General features: G+C 42.4%; 1 protein-coding gene across 2 annotated transcripts; it reads left to right on the forward strand.

The window, feature by feature from the left end:
• Nucleotides 1–258: 258 nt before the first annotated feature.
• On the forward strand, nt 259–8,929 carry slitrk3a (SLIT and NTRK-like family, member 3a). 2 transcript variants are annotated; one of them, XM_075473695.1, is made up of 3 exons: nt 259–1,026; nt 1,554–1,672; nt 3,488–8,929. In XM_075473695.1, the coding sequence occupies exon 3, from the start codon at nt 3,546–3,548 to the stop codon at nt 6,258–6,260; it is 2,715 nt and encodes a 904-aa protein (XP_075329810.1). In that variant the 5' UTR covers nt 259–1,026; nt 1,554–1,672; nt 3,488–3,545; the 3' UTR covers nt 6,261–8,929. The 2 variants fall into 2 exon arrangements, with proteins under 2 accessions (XP_075329810.1, XP_075329809.1); XM_075473694.1 differs by having other exon boundaries at nt 1,585–1,672.
• The last annotated feature ends 1,104 nt before the right edge of the window (nt 8,930–10,033 follow it).

A 10,033-nucleotide genomic window follows, 5' to 3' on the forward strand; every position in this document is an offset into this window, starting at 1 on the left:
GGGGAATGGATATTGGCAGGGCGATGTGGTGCCAACTAGATCTCCCTCATCGATGGCCTTATCTCACTGTAAAGGAACTGACAATCATTGAGAATATTATTGGAGAAAATCCCAGTGATGATCATAAAAAATTATGATCATGCAGTGAGAAAGAGAGAGGAGGTTCTTGCGTCCAGCTTGCCATCCACAGGTCTGCAAGTCTCACCCACCCGGCACAGCGCGCTCCCTGGTTCTTATTTATTTATTTCTCATTGACGCGCGCCCCCGCCGCAAAGGCCAGAGTCCTTGCTCTCTCCTGTCTTCACTTCGCCTCCTTTCCTCCACTCAACAGCATGCAGAACTACAGCGCAGCCGTCCCCAGCACACGTTTTGCTCCCCTCCTCCTCTTTCTCTCACTGCCACATCTCTCTCCTCTGCGTCTCTCGTCCCATCAATCCCACTTCCACCTCCCCTGCTAGGTCCCTCACTTCTCTGACGCACGGCAGGGAAACGAACCAGAGGAAAGAAAAAAAAAAGATAGAAAGACTTAAAAAAAAAGAAAGAAAAAAAAAGGCAGCCGATGACCAACCCATCGCCGATATGATCCACATACTCTCACTGTTGCTGCACTGGACAGAGACACGGTCCTGAAGCCGAGAGAAACTACTCTCACCCGTCTACGGTGCTGGTGAGCACTCGCCCGAGAGGCGGCGGAGTAGGGAAGGGGCAGAAGAGGAAGTGGACGGGCAGAAGTCGAAGACTTGCATTTTAAGCAAACTGCTTAGAAAAAAGGGGGGGTGAGACGAGAAAGAAGGGGAGAGAGTCAGAATCACCGGAGAGAGTGAGAGCGGGAGCGGGAGAAATTCTTATCACGTCTTCATTTCTCCTCTCTCCCCTCTTTCGCCTCAGCTACTGAGACAGGGTGAGGAAAGAGAGAGAGAGAGAGAGAGGGGGGAGAGAAAGAGATATCGAGCGAGAGAAAGATCTAACGAGATTCAAACTAGCGGTCTTTTCCCCGATGCTTTCCAAATGCACCACGAAACTAAGGTGAGCGGTTATAGGGTGTTTCCGTGTGTGTTGTATGACAAATCTTCTCCAAATCTTTGCATGGATGTGTTTCTGTGTATTCCCGTGCTGTATTGGTGTTTGGATTGCCACGGACTTCAAAAGGGAACAACAAGCGCTCTCTATGTCCCGAGGATAACGACCCATTCGACTGATCAATACCCCGCTTGTTCTTTAGCCACAATTTGCCTGCCAATGTCACGACGAACGGCTGCTGCATTATGCTTGGCATGTATTTCACCACGCGCTCTGCTCTTTTTTCTTTTCTTTTCTGGGGGAGGGAGTGTTTATACCGTCACTTTTCAGCATTGTCATCTCACACTAACTTAGTCTGGTGTTTGTGGAAGGTTTAGATCTTTTTGGACATATTCAAATTGCCACTGGTGGGGAGCAACACTTCAAACTCGGCTCATTCTCATACGCATCTCTTCCTCTCTCCCTCATCAATGCCCCGCTCTCTCTCTCCTCATCCCCCTCTGTGTTCCCTCTGTTTCTCTCTCACGGCTCAGCCACCCTCATTTCTCGTTCTCTTCCTCGCAGCCCGGCATCGGATGGTGAGCGGGACACACCGGGCAACAACAACACACATCGCAGAAGGATATGTGAAGTTGGAATCCTACTAAACTAAGTACGTATATCACTCTATTTGAAACACCCAGAGGGATTAATCAACCACGCAATATTTTAACTGTCCTCAAATGTTATCACTTTTTTTTTGTCTTTTTTTGATCGCATCGGGCTTTTTTGACTTTTAACATGGAGGCGGAATTAACAAATCCTGGAGGATTGCATTTGGTTGGGAGGGTAAAAGCAGTGATTTTTTTTAAGCGAGGAGATGGTGTGCACGGAAGTTTTGTGTTTCCCGATTCATATTTTTCTAAATACTGGCTTTAACAGTCACATCTTCTTACTGGATTACAAAACAATTTCCATTTTTCCCTTTTACTTCCTCTGTCCCTTTGGCGGAGCTTTTGTTTTCAGAACCACGGATAGCGGTTCCGCTCCGACGGACGGTCCCATGCGCATATTTGGATTTTCAACACCTCGAGTTAAACAATCAATGTGAATGCATGAGTATGCATGTATGGCAACTTAAAGTGCACAGTTAAAAAAGGAATACATATATATAGCCTATATATCAGAGGTAATGTGTGTGTGCGAGTAAGAGAGAGACAGAGAGCGCGCAAGAGAGATGGGGGAGCAGACAGCACGTATATAATGAATAAAATCATTTCTAATCCATCTTATATTTTTAAAAAGGGGCTTGTTGGGCATTTTTACTATTGTCATAATCATAAACATTGCTTTTCTTTTTATTTCAATGGTACTGGGTTCCATCAAAACGCTGCCCGATAACTGCGCTTCTCAACGCGGCAGCATCGCCCTCTGCGCTTTTTACTTGTGCCGTTGCTTTCTCAAATTGTACAAGAGAATCACAAACTGAAAAGGAAAAACAAAAGAAAAAAAACTATCAGAAGTTGCATTCAACGGACTTTGGACGAATTAAAGCGAGTTACATCTATTAAGCTGATAGTTTCTTGATGCATCCAGCATTTGAGCATTTTGAGTCATTCCTCCCCGTTCTCTCATTAGACCTATTGGACGTTTTTCCTTTTATAATAATTTGTATCATCACATTACATTGTGATCTAGCAATTCCAGGCCTTGCCGTACCTGCAGCCATATGGGCAATGTTTTCATAGTACATTTCTACGCATTTGTTATATCAGATGTAGACATAGACAGGAATACAGAAATGAGTCGAAATTGATTTATAGAGACAAATGACCTGAGAGATCCTCAAAAAATTCCATTTAGTCCCACTACTGGCCACTAAGTGTACTGTGTTAAAGCCTCTTGCATCTATTCTAATATCTACCTTTTTTTCGAGTTACTCAAATATATAAATATCATAAAAGAGAGGTTGAAGTCCCTGTTATGAAATAATTGAAGCAAGGGAACAGTGTCTGCTCCCCTACCCTCACCAACCTACTGTTTCCTTCGTTTATTCATGGCGATAAGCATCTCTGCTATGATTTATTGCGACCTTACCAGCACATCTGCTGTATGATAAATGGCTTTTCTGCTTACATAGTGAAGTTAACTGACTGTGTGCAGATATTTGTTTGTCTTGCTTGATATCATATTATCCATTCAAGAGTGCTTGTCTTAAATTTTGTTTGAAATACCCAGCGATATTGCAGAATCTGGAGTGATCTCCAATGGCATTCTATTATTCATTGGTGTTCATTTCAATGCTGCCTTCAATTCTACTGAAACTAATGCACCCTTCTCCACTTGTCTCTCCGCTCTTCCTGCCTTTCCACCTCAAACCTTTCCCTTTGAGGGCGTGTGTGTACCTGTGTGTGTATAATCCCTACCCCCCACTCCTCCCATCTTTCCCACACATCTTTGCATTGTCTTTCTCTGTTTCCTGTTGCAGTGCAGTGAAGTGGCTCTGTCCCTGGAGCCAACACTTCATCCCCTTGGTGTCAGCGAGGATGCTGTGGGTTACCTTGCTGAGCACCATAGCCTTAGGATGGACCACACCGATCCCACTTCTAGAGGACTCAGAAGAGATCGATGAGCCCTGCTTTGAGCCTTGTTACTGCGAGGTCAAGGAGGGCATCTTCCACGTCCACTGTGACAGTAAAGGATTTACAAATGTCAGCCAGATATCCCAGATATGGAGCCGACCCTTCAAGCTCAATCTGCAGAGGAACTTAATGAGGAAGCTTTATTTCAACAGTTTCCTTCACCTTAACAATGCTATATCCATTAATTTGGGTAACAATGCCTTGCAAGATATTCATGCTGGAGCATTCAATGGCTTGGGAATACTGAAACGGCTGTTCCTGCATGAAAACAAACTAGAGGTTTTCAGGAACGACACATTTCTGGGGTTGGAAAGTTTAGAGTATCTCCAGGCCGACTACAATGTTATCAAAAGGATTGAAAGTGGTGCATTCAGGCACCTTCACAAGTTGAGAGTGCTTATACTAAATGACAATCTGATCCCTGTGCTCCCAAATTTTCTTTTTCGTTCGGTGTCCCTCACACATCTGGACTTAAGAGGAAACAGACTAAAGACATTACCGTATAGGGGGACGCTGGAGTATGTTGGAAGGAGCTTAATGGAAATTCAGCTGGAGGAGAATCCTTGGAACTGTGTGTGTGAAATTGTCCAGTTAAAAACGTGGCTGGAGAGAATCCCTTACACAGCTTTGGTGGGTGAGATCACATGTGAGTACCCATTCCATTTACATGGCAAAGACTTGCGGGAAATCAAGCGCAGTGAGCTCTGTCCTTTGCTCTCCGATGCAGAGATTGAGGCCAAGCTGGGAATTCCCCGGGTTCCGTTCAGCAATGAGAACACTTGGCCTACTAAACCTTCCTCTATGCTCTCCTCCTTTCACAACACAGCCTCTTCTGTGGAGTACAATGTAAGAGTTGTGAAGCCTACCAAACGGCCTCGGCCTACAAAGAACCCCCCAACCCCTCGTAGCATGTACCCAGGCATCAACCAGCCCCCAATTGCTGGTTATCAAACAAGACCCCCAATCCCAATAATTTGTCCACTTGGATGTATTTGCAACCTTCATATCAATGACCTTGGTCTAACAGTGAACTGTAAAGAGAAAGGTTTTCACAACATCTCAGAACTCCTGCCACGCCCCGAAAATGCCAAGAAATTGTATCTCAGTGGGAACCTAATACAGAAGATCTACCGCTCAGACTTCTGGAACTTCTCAAGTTTGGATTTACTGCATTTAGGGAACAATCGGATATCTTACGTCCAGGAAGGCACCTTTATCAACTTACCAAACTTGAAAAGTTTATATCTGAATGGGAACGATATTGAGCGACTCACCCCAGGGATGTTTCGGGGTCTTCAGATGTTGAGTTATCTTTACTTTGAATATAACGTCATTCGTGAGATCCAGCCTCACTCCTTCTCCCTAATGCCAAACCTCCAGTTGGTTTTCCTTAATGACAACCTGCTCCGCTCCCTCCCTAATGACGCCTTTGCTGGCACCAACCTTGCACGTCTTAACCTCCGAAACAATTATTTCCTTTCCCTGCCTGTGCAGGGTGTCCTGGAGCATCTGACCTCAATTGTTCAGATTGATCTCCATCAGAACCCCTGGGACTGCTCCTGCAGTATCATCCCCCTAAAGCAGTGGTTGGAAAAGCTCTCTTCTGTTATTGTGGTTGGAGATGTCATGTGCAAGACACCTGAGTTCACTTTTGGAAAGGACCTGCGTTCACTTGAGGTCGAGGTCATCTGTCCCGAGCTTAAGTATTCCTCAGGTCCCTCCTCGGCTCAGCCTGGAGAGGACAACCCCACCACAGGGAGCTCTGACCTGGGTGAGGCCCGTGGGAGAGGGGCGGTCCCACTGTCGGTCCTCATCCTCAGCCTACTCATGCTCTTCATCTCAGCTGTGTTTGTTGCTGCAGGGCTTTTTGCCTTTGTCCTTCGTCGCAGGAAGAAACTGCCCTTTCGGAAACGATCCGAGGTAGATCTGACGGGGATCCAAATGCAATGCAGGATCTTTGAGGACCCACCAAGGCAAAGCAGTGCTGGAAACTCTGGCACGCCAGAGAAACCAACGCCCAGTATGCACACACACACACACACTAGTCACACACATGCTCATGGCCATGTTTATGATTACATTCCCCACCCTGTGACACAGATGTGTAACAACCCGATCTATAAGCCTAGAGAGGGTGAGATAACCGAGGAGGAGAGGGCACAGTTTTCAGAAAAGAAAGACAATGGCAGCAGTAGCAACAGTAACTACAGAACCTTATTAGAGAAAGAAAGAGAGTGGACCCTGGCTGTCTCCAACTCTCAACTCAACACCATTGTTACAGTCAACCACACCACGGCTGATATGGCAGGATTCCATGAGAATGGAGGGCTCTGCCCTACAGTGATTGACAGTCAGAGGCCCACACCAACAGTGGGCTTTGTAGACTGTTTATATGGGACCGTACCCAAACTAAAGGACATGCACGTTGCGCATGCGCACCCACCAGGCATGCAGTACCCGGATTTGCAGCAAGATGCACGTCTGAAGGAGACACTGCTATTCACGGCAGGGAAAGGCTGCTACCCTGACCCGTCCCAAAGCGATTACCTCGAGTTAAGGGCCAAACTTCAAACCAAGCCGGATTACCTCGAAGTCTTGGAAAAATCCTACCGGTTTTAACAACTCTAGCCCATTGGAGAAAAAGAAAAAGAAAAAAAATATATTACACAAAGTTAACGTATTCACTTTGTCACCTTGAAAACAAAGTCACTCAAAATCAATACTAAAAACTAAACTTGAAAAAGCAGCATGATATAAAATTAAATATTATATTACAGTCACAATGTTCCCCCCAATTCACATTGGAGGAGAGGTCATTCTCAGATATTCTATAAAGTGCCTTTTTTTCAGAGTAGCCAGCAATGTCAACAACCGTTATTTTTATAATATATTAATATCTCTAAATGCCCACGAGCGAGCAAAACAAGAACAAGAGGGGCATTGAGGAATAAAACATACAAAGCATCTTACATCTGTCACTAAAATCCATTTTTATGGAGTTAACATGATGTGCTACCACTTACCATGAAGACAAACGGGAGCTGGACGTCTCCCTGACTTGGGGTTTTTCTTTCTGTCTCCTGACTAGGATGTACAAACACATGGAGGCTGGGCACATAAAGTTTGTAAGAAATGATCAAAAGTGAGAAAAAATACTCATCCTAAAAAATGAACTGCAGTTTGCTGCATGCACTCGCTTCAGTGCAGGAAGTGAGAGGATTTACTCAGAACTATCAAGTCATGTTATGAACAGATACTGCAACGCATTTACAGTTCAGTGTTCTATTTAATTTTTATATCTTATTAATATGGTTATTACTATTAATGAGGACTTCTGTCTATATCAGGGTGCTTCTCGTAAAATGGATGCGCCGACGCACGGATGGTAAAACATTTGTGAATATTATTACAAGACAATGTCAAGGGTTTTCTGGATATTTCCACACACTTTGTTAAGACCCCCTTACCTCCCCCATCATTGCTTCTGGATTCCCCATTGCCACCCACTAACAGCTTTGTAGGAGGCACTTTTAATGTTTTCTTTCTCACATAGATTTGAAGAAAAATGTGCATATATTTATTCTGTAATTTCAGTGAAGAATTTAATTGTAAAGGTAATGTTAAATCAATGTATAGTGATTATGCGTCTGGTATAGCCTTCTTAATAAAAACAAGCTCTTGAATCAAACGATGAAGGGGTTGATGCCATGGGAACCTGTCTGGAGCGCCGTCTTGACAGGGTGTGCATTTGGTGTCATGCTGAAAAGGCCTGTTGAAGATGTGGTCAAGCATTGTGTGATAACATTGCTGGAGATACAATGAAAGAGTGCTTGATAGGAAAGTAGAGGAAGGTAATAACTTAGCACATTTCAGCTTGATATGTTCAGTTTTGTTTAAAATCTCAGTAAGTTAAAGGAAAGGACTGATGAAATGAATTGGATTTTTTTCAATTTTATTTCATTTCTTTTTTCCCTAGAATCTCACCAGCTGAATAGCTTAGCAAACAGTTTTTAATTTTTCACTAAAATGCTTGTCCTAGTTGGATATAATCTGAAGCCAAAAGAAAACCCAGTGCCAGAACAAGTCAAGCGAATGCTGCTGGTTTTGAAGTGGATAGTATAAGAGGTGATAGCAAATCAGTGAGCCACGCTGCGATTGTCATTATCTAAACGGGGATTGCTGATGTGGGCGAATAAACAGTAATTGAGAGGGGGAGTGAAAACGTGATTGGAAGATGCTTTTTTGAATGTGCACATGTAATTTCTACCCCTCCCTCCTAACTGGCTGTGTGAATTCAGTCCACCGGAGGGCGATAGAAAGGTGTCCAGATTCATTTTGGCAGATTCGATGTAGTCACATGATGATGAAGAAAATGTTTGTCTCAAAAAGGTTATTTAGAATTACATTTAGTTTTGAAAAAAAAAATATTTATATATGTATAAGAAATGTAAGAGAAGATTTTATTAATGACAACAGTTTCATCGGTTTTCAGCTCATAATGAAAATCACACAAGATGAATCAAACTAAAACATTATCTCGTAAAATATAAAAACCATCCTGAGAGAGATAATCACTGCTTTTACATTTTAGCCATTTATTTTTTGTTTGTTGATTACTGACTTTTTTTTCTGCAGTGAAATCACTTGGGGGTTAATTAATCCCAAATACCCTCCTCCGCAGCAATCATTGATTGATTAATTTAGCTTCTCATAGTGTTTCATATGCGCCAACCATAGCTTGCTGCTTTTTGGTTCTAAGCAGACAAGAAAAAGTATTAAAAATGAAGGTTTAAGGCTGAAACAACTATGGGTAGATAGGCTTGTTTATCATCACATGGCAATTCCTTTTTCTCTTTCCTGAGGTGAAATTATAATTTGGGGGAAAAAAAAATCATGCAGTCTTGATGACCATAAAAGTGTGAATATTTATGGGAGGAAGTTGCATATGGGTTTTGCTTTAAAATGGGGAATGTTATGCACTTTGCTTTGATTGCAATAGGTTTACTAGGAGTGGTGTTGCAATTGGGTGTTACAGTTTCTTATGTGTGTCAACTTACACTAAGTGGAAGATATGTAGCAAACCACTTTCTTTCCCGTAAAAAAGCGGACACCCTTAGATAGTGTAGAGCATTCATCCCCAGTATTGGTCATCAGTGATCCAGTCTACATGCTTGCATTATATGGAACATTTTAACTTGTGTTGTATTCATTGTTCTTTTATTTTTGACAATTATTGTTGCTCAAATAAGTGGATGACACCTTCATATAAAGCCTTTGGAAGCATGGTTGTATAATGTCAAGGCTCTTTTTTTCCTATTTTTATGAAAATTTCACAATGCTGTACCCTCATGTTCTTCTGCCTGAATTCTTTTGTCTTCTATTTTTTCTTTAACTTTATGACCTACACACATGCTCACACACATACACACAGGCGGATACGTAAAACTTTCTTTTCCCCTGACCACAAGGTCATACTATATGGTCAGCAATTTTAGTGTGCACTCAAACTGATTAAAAACATAATGTATTACTTTGTAACTTCAACCCTCACCATTCCCACCCACTCCCAAATGAATAGATGAATAAAGTTTTGGGATCATTGTTAATTTAGCTGTCGTCAATACAATGGCAAACATTTACCCATCCACCCATCACCTATCCACCATAATAATGTACAAATGAGTGTTGGGCTTTGTCCCATTGTCTCCATGCTGAATGGTTTTATCCCAATAAAACCTCTTGTTATCTTGCACTAACATCTGCAAGTGATTTAATATTTTGGTGGAATGTTAGATAAAGGCAACCAATGGACTCAGGGGTGGCTAAATGTTTCTGTGTGTGTGTGTGTGTGTGTGTGTGTGTGTGTGTGTGTGTGTGTGTGTGTGTGATTTAAAAATGCTCAAGTTCTTCAAATCTTAAATCTCCAGTGGAATTAACCTTCCCATCATCTGATCTCTTAGGAAGACGTCTGCACGGTAAATGCAATGTACATCTTTCTTTCCTTGCTTTGGCATTTTTTTCTGTCCCTACAGCTTCTTTGTCTGTTTGTTTGTTTTATTGTTGCCTTTGCTTATTGTCTTTCCTTCTTTATGTATTACACAAAGTTTATGTGGCGATCCTCAATTCTGGCACTGGGCTGTGGTTCCTTTGTGTGTAGTTCAGTTGATCCTCTTACGGCTCATACCACTTCTAAGTAACTTAAGTCAGCTTGTGGTAGATGTTGTTTGACATTTTCCTTGTCTCCATTTATAAGCCTATTCTGAAGCTAAAACTACATAAAGGGAATTCCTTGGCTTTCTTGCACTTCCAATCCTTTTATACTACTGTCATTCAAACGAAAGGCATATTTAAGACGATTCCTTCCTATAAAAATAGAAAATCATTTTTTACTG

This window comes from Odontesthes bonariensis, chromosome 9 (genome assembly GCF_027942865.1).
Source record: "Odontesthes bonariensis isolate fOdoBon6 chromosome 9, fOdoBon6.hap1, whole genome shotgun sequence".
In the NCBI taxonomy this organism is placed as follows: domain Eukaryota; kingdom Metazoa; phylum Chordata; class Actinopteri; order Atheriniformes; family Atherinopsidae; genus Odontesthes; species Odontesthes bonariensis.